Source organism: Arachis duranensis, chromosome 3 (genome assembly GCF_000817695.3).
Source record: "Arachis duranensis cultivar V14167 chromosome 3, aradu.V14167.gnm2.J7QH, whole genome shotgun sequence".
NCBI classification, from domain to species: domain Eukaryota; kingdom Viridiplantae; phylum Streptophyta; class Magnoliopsida; order Fabales; family Fabaceae; genus Arachis; species Arachis duranensis.
This window is the reverse complement of record NC_029774.3, coordinates 129821253-129843460: the sequence shown is the minus strand read 5'-3', so window position 1 is coordinate 129843460 and position 22208 is coordinate 129821253. Positions and strand designations below refer to the sequence as shown.

The 22208-nt window shown below is 34.3% G+C and overlaps 2 protein-coding genes across 4 annotated transcripts; one reads left to right on the top strand and one right to left on the bottom strand.

Annotated features, from left to right (window-relative positions):
- The first annotated feature begins 5187 nt into the window (after nucleotides 1–5187).
- Nucleotides 5188–7416, top strand: LOC107481763 (uncharacterized). Its single transcript, XM_016102071.3, has 4 exons — nucleotides 5188–5529; nucleotides 5661–5787; nucleotides 6346–6511; nucleotides 6916–7416. The coding sequence occupies exons 1-4, from the start codon at nucleotides 5308–5310 to the stop codon at nucleotides 7133–7135; spliced, it is 735 nt and encodes a 244-aa protein (XP_015957557.1). The 5' UTR covers nucleotides 5188–5307; the 3' UTR covers nucleotides 7136–7416.
- Nucleotides 7417–15355: 7939 nt separating this feature from the next.
- On the bottom strand, nucleotides 15356–21797 carry LOC107481764 (protein LNK1). Of its 3 annotated transcripts, none has more exons than XM_016102072.3 (8): nucleotides 21573–21797; nucleotides 20184–20302; nucleotides 19018–19538; nucleotides 18554–18905; nucleotides 17216–17878; nucleotides 16659–16807; nucleotides 16124–16259; nucleotides 15357–16037 (listed from the first exon to the last, which is right to left on the bottom strand). In XM_016102072.3, exons 2-8 carry the CDS (start codon nucleotides 20205–20207, stop codon nucleotides 15924–15926), a joined length of 1959 nt encoding a protein of 652 aa, XP_015957558.1. In that variant the 5' UTR covers nucleotides 20208–20302; nucleotides 21573–21797; the 3' UTR covers nucleotides 15357–15923. The 3 variants fall into 3 exon arrangements, with proteins under 3 accessions (XP_015957560.1, XP_015957558.1, XP_015957559.1); XM_016102073.3 differs by having other exon boundaries at nucleotides 15363–16037; nucleotides 17216–17872; XM_016102074.3 differs by lacking the exon at nucleotides 20184–20302 and having other exon boundaries at nucleotides 15356–16037.
- Nucleotides 21798–22208: the final 411 nt, after the last annotated feature.

Genomic DNA, 22208 nt, shown 5'->3' with positions numbered 1-22208 from the left:
CTGTTGTGTGCCCGTATTTCTGATGGAAAGCACAGTGTTTGCTCCTATCCACAAATCGTTGATCCTGGTAACTTTCCGCTCGTGCTGGAGGTTTTATAATTTTGACGTTGAGGATATCTTTGATTATTCTTTCTCTCTTTGTGTTGAGTTTGGTATAGTTGTCAAATTTTGGGGTGAGCTTGAATGGCTTCCTTGATTCTGTAGTGCTTACCGATCTTATGGTCCTGTCTTCCTCCTTCCGAGCTTGTTTCCTTTCTGTTCTTTCGGCTTCGCAGAGTTCTTCAATCTCCATCTGTCCAGCTGCCCTTTCTCGGAATTCCTCCAATGTCTTCGGCTTAGTGACTGCGATTGTTTCTCGAAACTTTCTGGGTCGGAGACCGACTTTAAGGGCATGCAGGTGGACTACTGGTTCTAGATCCGATATCTCCAGGGTCGCTTAAGCAAATCTCGTCATGTATTCCTTCAAGCTCTCGTGTTACCCCTGTCGGATGGTACCGAGGAGATTGAACCTGCAGACAGTTTAGAAAACCACAGTAGTGCACCACCATCAAGGTAAGTAGGAAAAGCTCGACATAATATAGGTTCATTGTTAGCGCCATTAAAGAATATCATAGACTGAAATTTTTTAACATGAGCCCGGGGTTCACCAATCCTCTTATATGGCTCCAGGGAAGTAGGTAGCATGAAATTCTTGGGCATCTGGAAGTTGGTGATCTCCTCGAAGAATGGGTTGTCCAAGGTCAGCTTCTCTTTCGACGGATTGAGACATAAGGGATCGGTGTTGCCTTAAATCAAGCCTTTGGGGTTTCCTTCTTTGTGTTTTTTAGCATTGTTACGGACAGACAGATCGGCTAACCTTCGGACTTCCACATGAAGTTCGGCCATTTGGGCTAAAAGTTCTGCTTGCATGAGTTGGTGAGCTCCATTATCAGCCATAGTAGAGGATCGGAGATTCTGCAAGAGAAAAGAAACAGAAAGCCAGATGAAGAAAATAGTGGGGTTAGACGAGTTTTTCTTTCTCCGACTCCATGGTGGGCGCCAAATATTCTGTTATTGCTCAACCGAGGTGTATTATTCCTTTCGCGACTGCTTGGTTTTAGGGAGAGCTATACGTCGTCCTAGAAGCAGCCTTCGGAACTGACCTCGGCACTGTGAAACATGGCGGCAGATGCACCTGCAAAAATCACTCTGACGCTCAAGTCAATAAGAGTGTTTAAGAAATTAATGCGGTTAAATGAGTGAGAGTGTATTTGTGACCTGTTTTTCTCTGAGCTATTTGGTCTCGTTTTATAGATGAGTGAAGTGTTATCTTCTGTTTGTTTGTTCCGATATCTTCGGTTTAGATAGTGAGTTTCGTTGTTGTTGGTAACGGCTATGAATGGCGTTTGACTTGTGCATGATTGTGGTCAAGTTGTGGTTTTAGTTCTGCTTGCTCGTTTTCGGATTTTGTGGTCAGTTAGGGTAGTGGGATTTGTTACCGAGCTTTTGGGGTACACGTCAATACCCATAGATTCACATATCCAAATAAATAAATAAATAAAATTTATATATAGTGAAAGTGTAATCATAATTCCTTGTAAACAAACCCTATTTTCCTTCTCATGTCCGGTGCCCGAAATTCACATGCACTTACTTGATTTGTTCGTGCTACTCCCAAACCTTTTGAATCCAAAACCCCGCCTCCTTTTAGTGGGGCACCTTAATTCGAGTTTTGTGAAACAAATTGAAAATTGTCATATGTCAATTAATCTAATTACAATTTATAATAATAATATTTAAAATAATAAAAAAATAAATGATAAATAGGTCTCTAAATTTTTAATTTGTGGACATTTAACTGTTTTAGGACAAAAATACAAAATAATCCTGAACCTCTCAAAACGCCGTACAAATTGGTCCTTCCATTCTATCTATTTCATAACACGTTACGAATTTAGATTACCTGACACTTATGTGGCGTAGCAATTGGTACATGTCTCCAGGATGGTATGAACGGGACTGACATGGTCGACTGGTGAAAGTTATGGAACATTGTGGTCCTTGGGTTCTAAGACGACGATGTTTCGAAAAACGTTTTATAATGGTTCTTATGAGATATGCCAATGATGCACATATCAGTCATAGATAATTACAGGAAGCCCTAGCACTTACACTTTTCTTCCAAAAAATACGACGCTTTGTCTCTGTATTGTCGTCGTTGTTGTTCCGTGAAGCAGTTCCATTGAAGCTTTGTGGTTCTACCTACGTCTGCCGTGGAGTGTGGTAAGTACATTGTTGTTCAAATTTGTTCTGCTTATGCCTTTTATTTCTTATCAATGTCGTAAGATGGGACTAATAGGGACTGTAAGTGAGTGTCGTAGGTAATTAGTTGAGGGGTTAGTCATTTGTCAAGTATTGTTTAGTGAGGTTTTGGAGATTTTGGTAATAAGGGTTGGTTTTGTGTTGTGTTGTGGTTTGAAAAATTTTACAGATGATTGATGTATTCGGTGTTCCCGTGTTTCATTATGGGAAAAACTTTTCAAGGGCACCTACTGGTGAGTTAGTCTATCTACATGGTCAAGTTGAGAAGTTTCCTCCAATTGACCTGAATTTTTTCAATTTCGGAGATCTAGTCACGATGTTCAAAGGATTGGAATATCAATTGTATAAGGAGGCTTACTAGTATAATCCAAAAAACAAAGATATTGACATCCAGCCTATTACTAGTGAAGAGTTTTGGACACAGACTGATCAGACTAGGTTTGCTGCACCTGTCATTAAGAGGTCAATCGGTCGTCCAAAGGTCCATAATAGACAGAAAGACCCAACAGAAACTGTTATTGAAGGTGAAAAATTGAAGAGGAGTTTCTATGTGACCTGCAGCAAATGTGTTCAGACAGGGCACAGCTATAAGACTTGCAAAGGTGTGCCATCCAACCCAAATTAAAAATCTAAGACCAGAAAACCAAAGAAAAAGACCCATTTCAACCTTTCTCTTGTGGTTCTACCACTATCACAATCGGCACGTGAGGCAGAGGTACTTGACTAGACGAAGGATCTTTATGTCCCCCCGATAAAATGTTGAAGGATTTAGTTGTCAATTTAAAAAATGTTAAAGGACATATTTGTATTTTTTTTAATTTGTTTGATGACTTTGCTATCTTTCTTCAGTTATGACATGAACATAACATGGTCTTTCAGTGTGAAGAGCATTATTCCAACCAACCTGAACTATTCTGCAGTTATCACAACTCCAGATGTGGTCCAACAACAAGCTGTTCTAGAAGCTGCATCTGTGCCTGTTTCTGCAGTCCCTGTAAGGCAAGGCCAGGTTTCATTCAAACTTCTGGCCAGAGTTCCAATAAGGCCATCTAACAGAACTTTAAGACTAAAACAACCAATTAGAAGGAATGATGGTAGCAAACAACATGTTCAAAGATCACAGCAGCCAAGTGCAGAAGCAACTGAAAGACCATCTGATGAGACTTTGGCTGTAGTAAGCACTGGAACTAAAAGAATATTTCAGTTCATCCCCACTCCAGGAGTCAACAATTCCAAGAAATGATGTTGCTATTTTAGAAAGTCAGTCGTAGCTTATGTAAAAATTTGGACAAACTTATTTTCATTTGTTATTCATCCTAGTATCTTTTTGGAAAAATTATGATGCGCAGGTTGTGACCTGTTATGAGATTGCTTATCGTATTTTGTTAGACTTGTAATCCTTCAAACTTATCTTATGGTTCAATGTTTAATGATCCAAATTATTTAATGAATTTTACATATCCGGACTACTAACATGATATTATATATAGCCATTTAAACACATTATGTTATGTCAACAACATATTATCATTCATCAAAGAATAAACATAACTACATTATGTCAATTGTTTTTCACAAGAGCAATGCTCAACATCTAATAACACTTAATAACAATAATAGCAGCACAAATTACTACCAAACAACAATAACCCATAGATTATATTTTTTTTCCATCTCTAGACAAGCAAATTTTTTCTCCAACTTAACCAACCTCTGTTTTGCTTTATTCTTGCACAAATACTTCTCCAGATCGTCAACTTCGTTGTCAGTAATTCATTTTTTTGTACCCCAATTTTTACAACATGATCATCAAGCTAGATAAAGAACTTGTAGTGGGATGGATTTTTCAAATGCAACATCAACAACAAAATCAAAATTCAGCTAAACACATGAACCAGCTTCAAGCTTCACAAAATCATGTTACCTTGAAGAAGGAGCACCCAAGAAACAACTGGTTGGAGTTAGTTGGTGTCTTGGACTTGTACAGTACAACATACACATCACACTTGCACATAGGAACAATGCCATCCTTCTCGTCTCCAGCCTCCACGCAACGAATGTGAGACGACAATCAGACTCGTTGGGTGCTCGAATAACCTCCTTCATTGGCCATAGACGCCCTAGACGTAACAAACCCTTAACTATACAAGTGCGATGGTGTTTGGGACCAATTTGGAGAATTAGGGCACCTCCCAAAACGTCATCATTTTGGGAGTAGAGCAAAAAGACCTTCTTGTCCTCCAAATAAATGTCAACATCTCATTCTATCTCGTAACAGATACATCACTCCGTTATCGTCACATGGACACAATATCAAACTTTTTGTTTGATATTAGTGAGTAGATTGAATGAAAGAATTAATTTGTACGACGTTTTGAGAGGTCAAAATTCGTTTTGTATTTTCCAATCCTAAAAAAATTAAATATCCACAAATTAAAAGTTCAGAAATTTATTTATCTTTTACCTTAAAAAAAATTATAAATATGGCTAAAACTGTCATATGCCAATTAAACTCTTCGATTTTGCATTTCTCTTCACCCTTCAACAAATCGACCATTTAATGTAATTAATAATAATTTTTAAAAGATTAATTTCATATTCATATTAACCAGCCCTTCTAATAATAATATAACACACCATTTTGATCCATATAAAAAAAAGAAAAGTCTAGGGTCAGCAATTTTATTGTATTTTGGTCAGCATGTAACTAGTAGAAAAAAGTGAGTCATTAGATGAAATCTCACACCAATTTCACACCATTAAACTATTATTAATAGCTATTTGATGGCTACCAATCCTAAAAATTGCTGGGCCTAAGATTGCTCTAAACAAATAGCAAAAAGAAAGAAGCAATAATAACACTAAGAAGGACCTTGTGGATATATTACCATCGGGTTCGTGTTGGAGTGATTCAGTGAGAAGAAGAAAAAACTAAACAATTTTAGGGTTAGCTTTCTGATCCAAATCCTTCTTTTTTACGCTCAGAAGCTGCAACGTTTCTTTAAAATGAGCTTGTCTCTCATACAAGGCTACTCTTCTGCCGAAGAAGATGATCACCCCCACCTCCATCATTCTTCTTCCGACGACGACGACGCCGCCGACCACGATGCCGTCGCTGCCGAACCCTCAGCGGCGTCCCACCCATCACTGGGCGACCGATCCATCTTCGACCGCCCCCAACCTTCCTCCGCTTGCGGTCTTCCTTCTGCATTCGATGCATTCTCCGAAGTAAACACTCCCATCCAAGTTCCAGTCTTTTTGCTTCACCCACAATTCTCTATTTCTGTAGTTAAAGTAATTATCTTCAATTTTGTTCGGTATTGTTGAAGTTTGGGTGTTTGTGTAAAACTTGATGGGAGGTTGCAGGGCCGCCCCAATTTCTGAACAACAGCGTGGAGGACTATAATCCGGCGAAAGATGCTGAGCCGCAACAAGGGAGGCATGGCAGCAGGAGGAATCGTAGGGATAAAAAGGATTTACCAACAGGTATCTATTATATCTCTAAAAAGGTTCATGCTTGTTATCTTTGCTTTATATATGACAGTGTTATGGTTATCAGAGAAGAACATCAAACTAAAAGCTTTCAATCTAACTTTACCGTAATTAGTCTTATTCCACCATTGATTTGGAATGGAGATGTTATACTTTGAACATAATTAACACACGTGAAGGGATTGAATAGTTCTTCTGAGTTTCTGGTTTCCCCTTTGCTTCAGTTGTGTGTTTGTTATAATAAAAATCCATACTTGCTTGTCAAGTTTCAGTTGCTTATGTTCAAAATGCTTCTGGATGGCCTCAATTGAAGTGCTGGCCTTAGGTGCTATTTGGCAAGGGGACACGATCAATGATCAGTGAAAATTAATTTTTTTTCCTAGGGTTGGTAACTAGGTATATTACTCTGATTTGTTAACTCAGCTGGCAGCTACTGTAGCTCATATGAATGAAGAGTCTTTAGTTAACCTTTTGGACTTCAATTTGGTTCCAATAATTGGTGTGTTCTTGTTCATTTCAAAATTTTAATATTTGTTGATACACTTCTTAAAGGTGTGGTGGTAGAGGCAAAGCCTCAATTGGTTGGGATCCATGAACGAGTAAGAAGTGACAATGGTAGTCAACCACCAGCATCAGCCCCATCAAGCACCCCAGAAGGAGGCAAGCGGATGCCAACGGCAACCAATCCCAATGCTGAAGATGCTGCAGATCTTTTGAGGTATGCTCTATTCTATAGCAAGTAGTAAATAAGGACCCAAAAGATATCTACTTTCCCATTTGAATTGTTGCATGTACTCAAGACTCTAAACATAAAGCTCCTTTGCAAGTTGAAATAGGTTCATAATTTATATCATGGAGGTTTTTATAAGTACTCAAATAGAGATATCTAAGAACTGCCATTGTATTGCCTGATCATTCTTCGGGGTACTCAAGGAATGGGTTATGGAGTATGTACTAATGTATCATAATACTCCCTCTGACCCTTTTTGTGCCTCATTGTCCAAGAATGTTACAAAAATTGGGAGACAAATTCAAAAGAGTTGAGTGTGTATCTGTGGTTAGGTTATTTTTCTTTGTTCCATTTTGTTTCTTTCAGTCTGAATGCTTTCATTTCTTGTATAGAATGTGCTTGCAGTGTGGGATTCCAAAGACTTACTCCAGCACGCGGGGAATGGTGTGCCCCGTATGTGGCGATCGCCCTCCAAAGGATCCCAGCATAGAGAGCAAGAAGAAAGGATCAACTGTCAAAGATAAGGAGAAATCCAAAAGGATGAAGGGGCAGTCATCTCATGCAACCTGGAAAAGTGAAACAGAGATGCAGCTAAGGCAACATTTTGATTAGGCAGTGTTTGCGGAATTTTACTTTGTAGGTTACCCTGATTGGTGTAAGCTGAATGGTTTAGGACTGCTTGATAAAACGGGAACTTTTGTTGTCAAGAATGTCAACAACACAAGTACAAGTTGTACGATATTGTATTAGTAATTGAAGCTAGGTCTCTTGGTTAAAATTTTTTTTGTCGCTTTAAAATCCAACTTAATTATGATTACGAGATATCGCTCATTAGGAACACATTGATCTAAGTGGGTGAAATAATTAACAAGGGTTCCTCCCTCTTCTTTCTATCTGCCTGTGTCTGCATGAGTGCCGCTCCAAGGTGGGGGTGTACCACTTATTAATGTTTTGCGGGCGTTTTTCCCACTTTGTCTAGTTAGAGTTTGTAGGGTCTGTGTCCGGCATGTTGTTTTAGTTATAGGACAACTAAATTGAGGACCTACAGTTAAAGCTTTGTGGTGTTAGTTTACTTTTTTCCCCCCTAGATTGGACAATGCTACGTAGAAGTTTTGAAGAAGGGAAACTCACATTACAGTTATACAGCGGAAAAAGAACCTTGAGAGGAGTTCTAGACAGATCAAAGATTGACGAGATCACTTGGTTTTTTAGATTATTAATATTTGTGATGTGTAATCATAAAATCTGAGCTTAGTCTAATTGCATACTTTTTCCATCAATTAGAAATGTAAATTTAGCATTAATGTTCCTTATTGTTATGTCTATGTCAAAATTTATATATTTAGACTTAGATTGGTAAAATTCTTTTAGGAGGAGTTTGTGTTTTTTGAGAATACAAGCATTTTATTTTATTTTGTATTTGATAAATCAAAACGACTATGTACTTGTATTTGCAATTTTTAAAAGATAGAAGTGTTTATAAAAACACCTGACGTGAAGTTTTTTAAAATTAGATTGTGGTTATCAAAATTAAAAAGTCTAATATAACTTTATATATTAAAAAGTCAACGGCCCTTTATTCTTTCATACTTTTCAACCTCTTTCTTTCTTGAGCGGTTGAGCCCTCTCGATTGCAAACAATTTGGCTTATTATATGACCCTATCGCTATTGCGTCTAACTTCATCCAACCTTACAAAGAAACCATGTATCATTGCATAAACTTGTAGAATTGATAGACAACATCCTCATCTGTACAAATTGCTTGATATCTTCTTGTGATAGTACTGCTATTCTCTTAACTTGATATCTTATCTTCATCATCCTCCGAATCACCATCTAAAAACTATTCTTTTTTTCTAAGAATTCGATATTGAAGTGTGTTCCAAAAAAATTGTTATCGAATAGCTCAATGTTCCAAAAATTAGTACACATCTGCATTTTATAAAAATACTAGCAAATCACCACACAATTAATATTTCACAAATATATAATAAATTAAAACCACCATCACATAAAACTACCTTCTAAGTTCTAAACATCTAAACCATGTTTATCACATTATCTCTTCTCAAGATTTACACTCAATCTATTAATACTTCTTATAAAATTCAATAATTTATCAATTAACGCATCTAGTATTATTTATTCATATCATTTAATATTCATCTAATTCACTTGTCATTATTGCATCGTGTCATATGTTTCCATGTCTTGTGACCTTTTTTTTAATTGCCAGTAATCAATTAATTTTTTCCCTTTAAAATTTTGTTTTTTTATCTACCACAATAACCTAAACTATATTTTTTCTCTTGCCGTTCTCTTGACTAAAAGACATATAAGCCTAATCAAGTAGGAAAAAAGTTTCCAATAATAAAACAAATATTAATAAATAAAGATGATATATAATTCCCATTCAAATGAAATAATAAACATTATATAAATAAAGAAAAAGAGAAAAATACAGAAAACATAAATAATTAAGATAGAGCATATCATATATGATTTGGGTTGAAAATTCAAGTAAATTTGAGTCATTAATGTCTAAGTTGATTGATAATTAAAAAAAAAATAATTTTATTTTATTTCTGTCAATACTAATCTTTTACTAATTCAATTATTAAGTTAGTTAGGATTTATAAATTAGGTTTAATTAAGTCTAATTGACTTTTTTTTAATTTTAGATGTTGACGAATTGAATTTGCTCTTTATAATTATTATGTTGTGATTAGTGATAAGGATAGTGATCCTAGATCCTCAACTCTTGTAAAGATCTTTTTAGCATTTGAATTTACTTTCAATTCCTAGTTAATTACTTTAATTGTCCTTAGTCTTATCGCTTTGATATTTAATCTGTACTTGCTCTTTTAATTTCTTATTATTTAAGCTTTTGTCAATTGCGGTCAAACTTCCAATTTTTTCGTAGCCAATGATAATACACTCGATTGTGATTCTTAGAGAAAACAACTCAGGATTAAACTCCCAGTTATTGTTTTGAATTTGTGATACTTTTACTAAATTTTGAGGAGTGTTGAGTTTCAGTTTAGAATTACAACGAATCTTGAGATAACTTGTAAATGTTTTAAATCGGTGTTTAGCACTCTTAAGTTTTTAGCGCCGTTATCGAAGAATTGCAATGTGTGCTTGTTATTAGTTATTGTTAATATGTAAATAGTGTGAATAACTTGTTTTTTACTTGTTTTTTTTTTGTCTTTACTAGTAGTTAGAGTTTGTCTTTTTTTTTTTCTTGATATCTTTTTGTTTCTATTCGCTCTTTTTCTATGAATTCTAATTCTTGTAATTTTGAGTTGTATGATTGTAAAAATGTTGCAGGAAATAGCAATTTCAATACTAGTTGGCACTAAAGAACCAATTATCAAATGATGGGAGATGCTTACATTCAAGATCAATCTTTATGGCATCAACTTCTTCTAACCCACTATGATCACAATTCTCCCTACGGTGCATGTCAACCAATGTCTATGGTGGTTCTTGCTATTATTATGAACCTCAACCACCATATTTATATGACTTTCATTAATATTGTCCTCAATTACAATACTCTCAAGTCCCATCCCACCACCACCAAATACCTCCATGGAACCTAAATCTATATGCACCTTACCACCACCACCACCCTTATAAGTCTTATGAACAACCACCCCTTGAACCACAACAATTTCAACATCTTTACTCTTATAGTCCTCTTGAGACATTATCTCCCATACACCATGATTTCCTCTAACATGACCAACCTTTTTTTTTTCTCACAATCCTCGATGGAAGAAGCTTTTCCATCGTTGATCCAAAAACAAAAAAAATTTCAATCTATTATCAAAGGGCGAGATGAGCAATTAGACCACTTCAAAAGATTGATGGATCAGATTGCTATAAGCCTACTTAGCCTCTCTTCTCTTGTACTACCATTGAAGGAAAACTTGGGATCTCAAGTGAAAGAAGAGGAGTTGACGGGTGAGTTGCAACAAGAGAAGGCGGATAAGTGCATTAAATTGTAAGGAGTAGTTGAAGGTTTAAGAGGAATTGAGTAAAGAACGAACTTTGTCATTGAGGATGATTTCGCATCAACTAATAATCTCGATGAGTTTGTTGAACTTTCTTCCGTTGGATATGAAAGCAATGTTGAGGAGGAATGTGCACAACCTCTAAGATACAATTGAGCAATGAAGATAATGTGAAAGAAGTCAGTAATCAAGAGGTGGAGGTTATCAAATAAGAGCCAAAGAGAATAGAAATCACATTAGTAAATCCTTTGAAAATCTCCCTTGTTAAGTCACCATCTAACGCACTATTTGAATGGATAATCTTTTTTATTAGATATTTTCTTGGTTGACATCAATATGCTTTGTTGAAAATAAATGATCAATTTCGAACTATTTGTGAATTAGAAAATAAGAAAGAGTCAAATATTGGCTGACAACAAAAAATAAGACTCATGGTGAAAGGAATTATGAGATTTGAGTCCTAAATATGGAGCCAAGCTCAATTCAATAGATTTCGGCTAAAAATTTGAATGTGTTCTTTCTCTTTATTTCTTCTTGATATATTTCATTGTTTATTTCTTTTCCTAGAGAGGATGAAATGTTTGACATTCTAATATAAATAATATAAGTGGACTAAAAAATAATTTATAATAAAATATTGTAACATTATATTGTTTGAGTCATTTATACAATCACATTATAAGGACAAAGCTTTGTTGTCGAAGTAATAATCTGTTTATGCTCTTCATCTTCGTTTTCATTTCTCATCGATTGAATTCTCTTCGTATATACTTCACAAATGCAATTAATATTTTTTATTTATTATATGAAAAGAATATAGCTTTTCCTTTTGTATCTGTATGCAGAGTTTATTTTGTGGTTTTACAGATATTTAATCCCTAAATTTTTAAGTTTATCAATAACTTATACGTGCACTACTTAAGAAAACAAACAATTTAAAATTTTTCTTAAAAAAAAAGTTGCCTTTATCTTATTTAGCTAGTTTCGATTTAGAACATAGCATCTTGATTATTTTATTATTTTTAAGAGTCTAACTTGATTATACCTTTTTTTGTACAAAGGAGTATATTATTTATGAGAAAGTACAGGGAGTCAATGATCTAAGCGTAATGAAGGTTTAGAAAATATTAGAGATATGATTATTAGTGTTACATTGTCCTATCAGGTTATGTTTTTGGGATGAGTGGTTTCAGGACATGGTATTAGAGTTCCAGATCCAAAAGGTCAAGAGTTCGAAGATGTTTATTATCCCTGGTATTCGGATGGTTATTCTGGATAGTATAAGTGATGTTCATTTTATTCATAAACCAAAGATTTAGCCCATTGTACATATTGTACGTTTAGGCCATTGGCTTTCTAGCATTACTCATTATTTATTATTGAACATTATAATTAGTCTCTCAATTAATATGTTAGCTGATTCAAAGTTATCACTTGTTACCGTTTAAGGAAAAACAAAAATAAGAAAAAGGTGAGCCAAGAAACTAAAAAAGTGACGATGATGGCTATTATTCGTTTGTTAATTTTGCTACGTGTTACATAAATATAGGGAGAGACATATTTTACTTTGACATCCTTATGAAAAATGGTTTATCAAAGTGTTTGAGTGCGTCATCTTTCAGCTATGGTCAAAGAAGCTTGCTGCTGTAAAATCCAATTATCATGGTCTACGAAGGATGATCTTGAAAATTGGTTTAGCTGTGTAGCACCCAATTTCTTCTCCCAAGGGACACGCTTGGACAAATTTGCCCCTGCTCCCTTACAGTTAACTTCGGCATACGTGAATTTATTCCTGAGTATTTGCTCACAAGTTGGTTAATCACAATGCAAGCTCTATTAAAGAAAAAAGCGTACAAATTTTCTTAACAAATTTATTAAATCGTTAAAAGAAATTATGTATATTTTTTTATGGTATTTTTTAGTAAATCAAAAACTAATTTTTTATAAATTTAAACTCTATTTAAAAGTGTTATTGGATAATGAATTGCTGTATAGACAAAACGAAATTTAAATTTCTAACTATTTAACCAATTTAAGTTGATTTCTAAAATAACCACTCAAAACATGTTTAAGGATAAATTTGACATTTTATTTTAATTTGAAAATGGACATTGTGGAACAAAATATTTTTGCAATAGATTTAATTTGACTTAAAATGAATCGAATGAAAATAAATCAGTGTGTTTGAAATAGAAATGGATTTGTTAGAAATTTGGATTACAAGTTATAATAGATGATGTGTGGAACCCCCTTTAAACACAAAACCACTTGAGTCATGATCTGATTCACGCCTTTGGGCTGTTATGAAGCCTGGGGATGTTGCATTGATCACACAATCCTAAGTCAAATCAAAATTCCCATCACCTTTAATTTAAATTATACATTTTACATCAATAACAAAAAATCAGTCATAATAATTTATGACTAAATTAAAACTAATAATTCTATCAAAAGAATCACTAAAGCTAATAATTATATAAAAAAGTTATATATGTAATCCTTAAATTTAAATAAATAATTTTTATTTATGGCAATATATTATTCCATATAATTATTTCCTTTATGAAAGTTTACGTATAAAATAGAAAGATCAAATATTGATCTTAGTATGATTTGATTTTCTATGTTAATTTTTTAATTTAATAAGTATATTTAAAATTTTTCTTTATTCGTAATTGAAATTTTACATTATTTATTTTTTATCTTTGTTTTAAATTTTCTCTAATAATAATAATAATAATAATAATAATAGACAAACAAATCAATATAATAAATGTGGTAATAGCTCTCCTCTCTTGATGGTAATAGTATGAATTTTCAATCATCCTATATTACATAATGACATTAATTAACATTAAATCACTTCTTGATCACATTGTCCTCTTAGCTTACTTTTATTTGATATTCTTAAAAATAATGTTAACAAACATGTAGTCTTATAATTTTTTAACTGAAGATAGTAAAACTAAGAAACATATATAACATGCACAAAATTTTGACACATATGAAACATCCAATGCAAAAATATTGATATGATCAAGAATTTTTCACTATTATTATTATTAGTAGTATTATTATTATTAATAATAAAAATAAAAAAATTGATCATGGCGTATGTAATAATAATAATATATATAAATACCTCGAAATAAGACTGACCACTACCAAATATAAAATCTACAGCACCTTCGATAATGCAATTTTTGAAATAATGACGACCTTCCACATCCCATAATGTATCTTGATATCCCACAAACCTACAATCATAAAACCCAGATTTATCTCCATATATTCTTGCTGATAATGCTGGCACGGCATAATTTCCATCCTTTATTTCTTTCAAACTCAACATTTTCCCCACATCGAACGAGTTCTGCAAATTAACAAGAAGCATAGGAAATTAATTATTTTATAATTTGTTAGGACTAAACAAATATAAATTTTATAATGAACTTGAATTTTTGAAAAATGTAGTTTCATTACGTAATATTAGAATTCTATTTTCAAAAATTTTAGAATTTGATTTTTAGTGAACTTAAGAAGAATAACATAAAACGAATAAAAAAGAAAAAGCAAAGCAAAAAAATAAAACAAACCAAAAAGAGAGTCTATTTTAAGGATATATTAAAAATATAACCATTCATATTATTTCTTTGTATCGACCTATAAAAAAAATGGTTTATCTCACCTTAAATGTAATCTTACTTGCAACGACATTGTCTGGAGAAGAAGAGAATGTGGCACTTTGATCAGTTGATTGGTGATCATTGTATGTAATAGTAGTAACATCTATGCCTTCCCCTTCCAGAAAAATGCATGGCTTCTGACACGGAATATGAACCTTCTCTCTACACAAAACACAAACCATAACAAATTAATTCATTATAATAATAACAATAAACTGAAAAAGAATAAAAACAATTGAATAAAAGTAACATACTTGTAGGTTCCAGCATTGATGTGAATTTTTATCCATTGGTTGTTATTTTCAGGTATTGAATCAATTGCAGATTGAACGGTTTTAAATTTTGACTTCCCAGATTGATCAACTATAATAGTATGTGAAATTTGACTGTTACAATTTTGCGCCAAAGAAACACTGATATAACAGAAAAGAGAGACAAGAAGAAGAAGAGGTAGGAAGAGAAAATGGAACAAATTCATTGTTATATGATAAAGTTTCCAATAAAAATGATCAATATAGTGTATATTTAAGGAAGAGAAAATGGAACAATTTAATATTGTTATTAAGAGATTTTAATTTCATTAATGTTATTATATCATGTTTTGATTGCAATCAAATTTTCCTAAGAATATTTAATTTTAACAAACCAAAATTAAGAAATTTTACATATACATCCATTTTTTATTATTATGTACGAAGTTAAAGATGAAATATTGTGATGACTTAAAATAAATATTCATATGATATAAAATACAAATTATTAAATAAAATATACCTTAATTAAAATCATATATAATTATAAGAATCAGAGGGCAATAGCCTTGAACAAGGAATAATAGTCCTAGAAACTAACTTTCTTTTCATGGTAAAGCCGTTGTTCAGCTTGATTGGAGCATCAAACTAAGGTTTGGGTTGTGGTTGTAGATAGTTCTTGTCATGTTAAGGATAACAAAGAGTAAGATTCAAACATTGGAGATTGTATTGGTGTGATGGTTTGTATTTATTGGTATCATTTGTTTTTTTTTTCTGCTTTTTTTTCTCAAATGTTGAACAATCTTTCATCATTCTTATCATATCTAAAACAAGGACCAATTTGAAAGATCCATCCGGATTTTATTGAACTATGATGCTCAACGCAGATGAAGGATCTAAGTGTTGTGGCGGTTGGATAGAGCTCAACCCCGTATATCTAAACGTAGGTCGATTTAAACTAGACTAATCAGTTTATTGATTAATCTCCGATTAATTTAGTGTTGAAGGCCATGGTGACTGGAGAGATTTTGGGTGCCATATGCCTATGATATTCCAGATCTGCAGATCATGGATCGTATCACTATTCATGAAAGTCGTACTACCAATTGGTAATCGAGAAGCAACTTGCAACAAAATTGCTTTTTCAATAAAATTATATCCTTAACCACTTTTCTAAAAAAAAAAACTAACCCAAAAAAAAAGTTGGGGAAGTAGCATTTCTCTACAATCTACATTGTCATATCTGCCACCTAATCTTGATCGGAAAATTATACATTAGTCATCAGTATTTATGATATCAGATACAAAAAAAAAAAATAATCAACAGTTAAGAAACAAGGGGATCTGAGTAAGCCTCAAATAAATACATGGTACACGATACGATGACTTACTCGAAAGAAAAACATTGTACACCAGGCTAAGGCCAAATAGCCAATGCTAGTTTCACTTTTCACTAGGTGTTATCGCTAAGGGCTTCTTTTCTACTCCACCCGAAGATCCTTCCTGGCAAACCTGGTTCTCAGTCATTACTGGTGGATTGATCACTGATCCATGTATCTGTTATTCAAACCACAACATGAGGACTAAGGCCGCGCCAAACATTTAACATTTGATAAGCATTTTAATCATTCATAAAAGCATACCATGGAACCCGATTTAAAAGGAGTTGTATCATTACGGGGAAACATTGATGCATCTGAGGGCCTATGAAAAAGCAAGTGTGCTATAGACCGATCAATGGGATTCGTGTTAGTTTCCACATCCATGAACCCAGTACACCTGAATAGAGCAAGGCGTTATACCAGTTTTAAATATTTTCAGCAAAACACCAATATTCCATACATATTAGAAGCTAAGATCTAGAAATCTAGAATGGACTATAAATATTTTTTAACGATATTATATCTGAAAATTTATTCTCAATATTAGTTACAAATGATATTGTCCCATTACCTAATGTTATTTCAGTTCCCATATCCATCAATGTTTTATTTTTTACATATCAATATAGCATTCTCATGAATAAAATAAAAACTACTCTACAGTACAAAGTAAGTGCAAGGATGAGCAGATAACTGAACTACTCTTGGTGAACAACATGTGAATGTGTATGCAGTGAAAGTTTAGTGCCACGAAAATACATATCTGATTATGAAGAATGAATAATGCAGGTGATACCTGTCTGCACCCTGTATCATTAATGCTTTGCGGGTTTCAATATCATCACCAAGTTGACCATTCACATTTGCATCCGTATGTCTTTGTTCAGCACTCTTAGCTAATCGGTACAGACTGTCCCTTATACATAGTTTAGTTCTTATATCCAACTGCATTCAAGTGAACTGATTATAAGTTTATAATCAATGAAGCGGAAGACTTTCAGCAAGGGTAGATAGATAAGATTTTCTTAGCATTCACAACATGGGACATTCTCTTTTCCCTCTTCCCTTTTTATACTTTTGTTCCCATTTTTTTCAATATATTCCGTCTGACCACCCTTAGTAACAACCAACTTAATTCAGACTATAATATTTGAAAATAGGATAAGCACCATATTTCCAGCATCCACATGGCTAAGCATAATTAGGATGCTATGTTAACACCCACATGATAAAATCTTTCATCATGACAAACCATAAGTTAAATGCATGACATGTTAATTTTTAATTCATTGCCTAGGAGACACTATCGCAAAACACAGGAACAAACTTCAGCATCAGAAAATATTCAAATACCTGATCCATGACCTGTTGGAGCTGCCGAAAGCTAGTTGCTTCAAGTGAGATTTCATCCAAAGCTGAGCTCATGGATGGGCTTTCTGGAGCATTTGAAGAATCTATTTCTTGTGAAAATCCAATGCTAACTCCTCCAACTTCACTATGGCCTTCATTTTCATTCTCAAACTGATGACCTACCCGCTGGCCTGAACCTGGACTTGGAAACGATGTCATGTGACTAGCCATATTTTCACCTTTGATACCCCTACTTAACAGTCGTGCATCATAACAATTATATAATTTTTCCCTCTTATCATTTGTTTCCAAGCTAGCAGCCTCCAAAGGTTTCCCATGAGGACTCTCTAAAGGAGACAGTTGTTTATTATGTTCAAACCTTGATCCAGACAAAGCTGGAAGCAGGGAAGTGTAACTTGGAGTATGATTATAATCTCGGTGAGTTAAGGGAGTCCGCATCTGTACACATCCTAATGAATCAGAATCCATGTTTGGTGTATGTTTATGGATGCTATCCTGAGAAGTAACTGCACTGGATGATGCTCCAAAGGGTTGCTTCAGATGTGGATATTGCTCCATCTGAGAATAGGGATGAATGGAATCACCATTTTCTAGGTAGCCATTTTTTCTCTTTCCAACTGATGGCTTTGACAGCTTACCCTGCACCTTTAATACAATGAGGCTGTCTGGCATATACAATTACGAATTAAGAGACAGTATACATTAATCTTAAGAAATAGAGGACGCAGCCAGACCAGTTTCCAGTTGCTACAAAACATACATTTACATTACTAACCAGAGTAATACAATCAATTAGCCAAGAAAAAAAATATAGTTCCCTTTCTTATTATTAGGTACAACTCCAAGCAGGAAAAAAAATTCTTATGACATGAACAGACCATAATATCATCTTGAAGACTAAAAGTTTTAGATATTTTTATTTTTATAGAATTTTGAAGTCTCAAAGTTTTAGCCCTTTACAGGTCAATAGTGGTAGAATATAATATTGTTGCATTGACTAAGAAACTTTTCAGTACCAATTTTTTATTATATTTAGATATAAACTGAATTGGGTTATAGAATACTCTCGGACATTATGTGATATACGTGTAACACTTAAGTAATCAATTTCAATGTCATGAATGATCTTCAAAATATTCAGAGACAAATATCAAAACTTATTTTGTCACATTCCTTGGAGAGGGAATTATGTGAGCTTATATATTTCTCCTTACGTTACATGGAAGAGTCTAGAACAAATTGTACTGCATGACTTGAAACTCAGGAATTAGAATCCAAGTGGTACAATTGAATACGAAATCAAGTAAAGGAGTAACTTACTTTTTCACTTGGCACCAAGTTATCCGTATTAGTGGACTTCCTATTTGATTCACCAAATGCTGATAATGGAGGTGGTCCAGCATCATGATCAATATTCATTTGCGACATCAGTTTTTTATCAATAGGAGATGCTTTTTTGTTGGGATCATTAGTTGGCAGACCTTCAATATTTTCCTTGGGTGCCATGTTATAATCTGACATACTCTTCAATGGGCTCTCCTCAGATGAGGCAAACTTGAAGTCAGACTTTAATGCATCATCAGATCCTTCAGCTCCATGTGAAGATGAGAGCCAGCAAAACTCCTCTTCTTCATTATTGAGACTCCCCATTCCAAAAGTTAAGTCACAATTTCTGCAATTTCAAAAGTGCTATTCAGATATTTCTAGGATCATGATGAATTGATTTGAATTTCTTATAAAGGGGAATATTTAGAAAAATTCTCTCAAACAGAGGAGTTTCTTACAATGCCCTGTCAACATCTTCAAAGTTTCCTATATCCAACCACACATCATTATCAAGAAAACTGAGGTCATTATCAGTTTGTGATATGTCATTTATTGGATACTGAGACAGGCCATCATCCTCCACTATAAACTTGTCTCTTAAGATAGCATCATCCACACTGCTAGAATCTGCATTGCTGCTCTTTAGATGATCAGACATCCTAGTATTATCAGATGTCGGTGTTTTCAGTTCTTTGCACAAGTCACCATCACATGAAGAAAAAAAACCCTCAGGCTTTTGAGACCATGAACCCTTTTCCAGCATTCTTTCTTTCAGGCTCAGATTTGGCAACAGTTCCTCTTGACCTTGAGGATCATAGCTACTCACAACACCAGTACTTCTTTTGATACTATGCAATTCTTGAAGTGATTTCTTACAGCTCTCAGCCTGTAATGCAAATTGCACCTTGTGGTCATCACCAGCATTGGGCACTACACGATCATCAGCTTCACAAAATTCATCCCACACATTACCTTGAAGCTGTAACACAAAACATGTATTTATATTTTAGAAATAAATTACAATTCCATGGCATCAAAAGCAATTAAAAGAAATCGGTGATAATCACTTCAGAGTTCAGAATTCATCTAATTCAGACAATGCCTGTTATGCACAGGCTGCGGCGATTTGAGTTTATGAAGGGAAAAAGATATTTTGCTTTCAGTAACAGTATTTATTTTCACAAGCATGGCATCAAAAGATTTTAAAAGAAACAAGTGACAATCATTTCAGAAGTCAACTACCTCAGACAACGTGCACGTGTGTGCATAGTGGGGTTGACTCTGCGAATGATAAAAATACATTTTGCCTTCAATGAAAATATTTTATTAATGCATTGCTAATATTCGCCGTCCAGCCAAAGAGTTATATATCATATCAGACAACATGGGTGCAGCCTCTCAATTTGTTAGGTATGGAGAAGTGAGGAATTAGGGAAAAAGATGTATCTAAGCTTGAACTGGGAAGAAGTATGACCACTTTTGTGTTCACAATTATTTGTGGGTTGATACGTAATGAGAGAGACTTCAGTCATATATAGATTAATCAAATCAGGCATGTGATCTATGGGTGTCCAAAATTTCAAATATCGGTGCAGTGCTTGAACTGAGCTGCAATGTTTAGTACCTCATACATAGAGAAGTTTGACATTCCTTTGAGATCTTCTATCCACCACTAAAGAAACAAGCAACTGCTTGATCCAGTGTCATGTTTCTTTTCCAAGATCTGTCCTCAAAGATCTTTCTCTATCATGAATAACATATGCGAAAAAAGGAGCTTCAGTTGCAAGGTTTGACAAATAAACAAAAATTATTTGGATCATGACAAGGAAATCTCATGCTGAGTTCTAATCCTATTATATTTTGCATGAAATATTACAAACACAACACGTCAACCTGAAATACATATATAACCCTAGCATAACAGCCCAGCTTACAGATGAACTTTGCAATTGCACTCCTAATCACTACAGCAGCCAATGATTACTAACACCAATCCACAAGGGTTACATAGTTTCTAAACTGGTAAATTTTAAAAACATTGCCAATGTTATACCTTGTCTCAAAGTTACAACACAGGATATTCTGTTTCAACAGATACACAAGTTTTGAGTGCTAAATGAGTTCATATTCTGCAAGTATTTAAGAAAATTCCAAAATATTTATTGCCAACTTACGAATCAGTATGACAGAAAAACCCATTAGCTGCAGAGAATTTCAGAATCTGTTCCGTATAATAATAACAGTATATAACTATAAACAGCCAAGCACATCTTAATAATAATGATGACACATTTAACAGCTTCCATCTATAACAGCTAAAGATTCCCTTAGGGGCTATGAACAATAAAGAGAAGGTGGCGGCAATAGAAATAAAAGGGACATCTCCAAAATCCAATCAGTGAAGAGGTATGATAGACATAAATTGAAAGAATTGCATTGGCGTTGGAGCTTTTTGCAGGTCCCCTACCAGAGTAGTCATAATCGTGTAGCAAGTACGATGTTGGGCTTACTCTGGAAAGGAGGAAAGCTTCATTTGCTCCAAAGATGTTCCCCAATCCCCAATCACATGCCTGGAACAATAACTATGTCTAATCCCTGCTGGACTATTGGTCCAGTAAACCAAAATCAGAGACCTTCAATTTTGTACGGTAATAAGGCCTAAAATAAATTCCCTTGATCCTTTTCTATTTTCCGATCCTCATCGGTGAACCACTCATCAAACATCAAAACATCACAACGCTAAAATTCCACTTATTTATGAGCCGATACTATAATTTTTTTTTAAAAGTAGATAATTCAGGGCGCAGAATTCTGTCCCTAGCCGAATAGATTCCGAATCTAAATCACAAAATCTAAACTCCGAATTTCCTTTTCGGCGTTCTCTCCATGCGAACATGGCACCAACTGTATCGTTAAGCTACAATTAAAGTACAAAATCCACAGCAGTAAAACCACTCACAATAAAGACAAATTTAGAAATAAATTAAAATAAAGGAAAGAAAATATTACAGACCTGACTTTGAACTGTATCAGCGTCCAGCTAACGGGAGAACCGAATTCCGCGGGAAAATGATAATTTTCAGAGAAAAACTGAGATCTGACAGGAAAAATAAAAGGAGAAAGTGCGGATTCTGTGATGCGTTGTTTCAGCGGCCGAGTTTTGATTCCTTGGACCTTCCAGAGCCTTCTTTTCCGTCGAACGCCACCAGCAAGCACACAGCTATTCTTTTTTATTTTTTCTACTCAGCAATAAAATATTATTATTTTTGTTTTAGTGTTTTTTGAATTTAAGCAAAAAGTATCGCGAAGAAAGCGACACGTGGCATCGAGCAGATTTCAGGATTCGTGGTTCGTGGACGGGAGGTGCGCGCTAAGATCCGATCAGTTACTGAATTCCTATTGGTCCACGCACCGTTGTTTAGCTAGGATCACGACACGTGTCCCTGGTCCACACCGTAGAAATGCTGTGCGACCTCCTAGTGGGCTCCGCACGTGCCACTTTGTGGCTCGTTCTTTCTCTTATTTCGAAATAAAAAATGTATGAAATATTGAAATCAATTTAGTTTTGGAATATTTTAATTTTGATGAGTGTAATGAAATTTGCCACTTGGTAGTTGGAAATTGGTACTCCCTCTTTTTTAGGTTCCTC

Excerpts from the sequence above, each read along its gene's own strand:
- LOC107481763 (XM_016102071.3), top strand. The coding sequence starts at position 5,308 with ATGAGCTTGTCTCTCATACAAGGCTACTCTTCTGCCGAAGAAGATGAT. Across the intron at positions 5,530-5,660 it reads CATTCGATGCATTCTCCGAA|GTTGCAGGGCCGCCCCAATT; the intron begins GTAAACACTCCC and ends ACTTGATGGGAG. Across the intron at positions 6,512-6,915 it reads GATGCTGCAGATCTTTTGAG|AATGTGCTTGCAGTGTGGGA; the intron begins GTATGCTCTATT and ends TTTCTTGTATAG.
- LOC107481764 (XM_016102072.3), bottom strand. The coding sequence starts at position 20,207 with ATGTCAAACTTCTCTATGTATGAG. Across the intron at positions 19,539-20,183 it reads CAAACTTCTCTATGTATGAG|CTTCAAGGTAATGTGTGGGA; the intron begins GTACTAAACATT and ends TTTGTGTTACAG. Across the intron at positions 16,038-16,123 it reads CTTTTAAATCGGGTTCCATG|ATACATGGATCAGTGATCAA; the intron begins GTATGCTTTTAT and ends TTTGAATAACAG.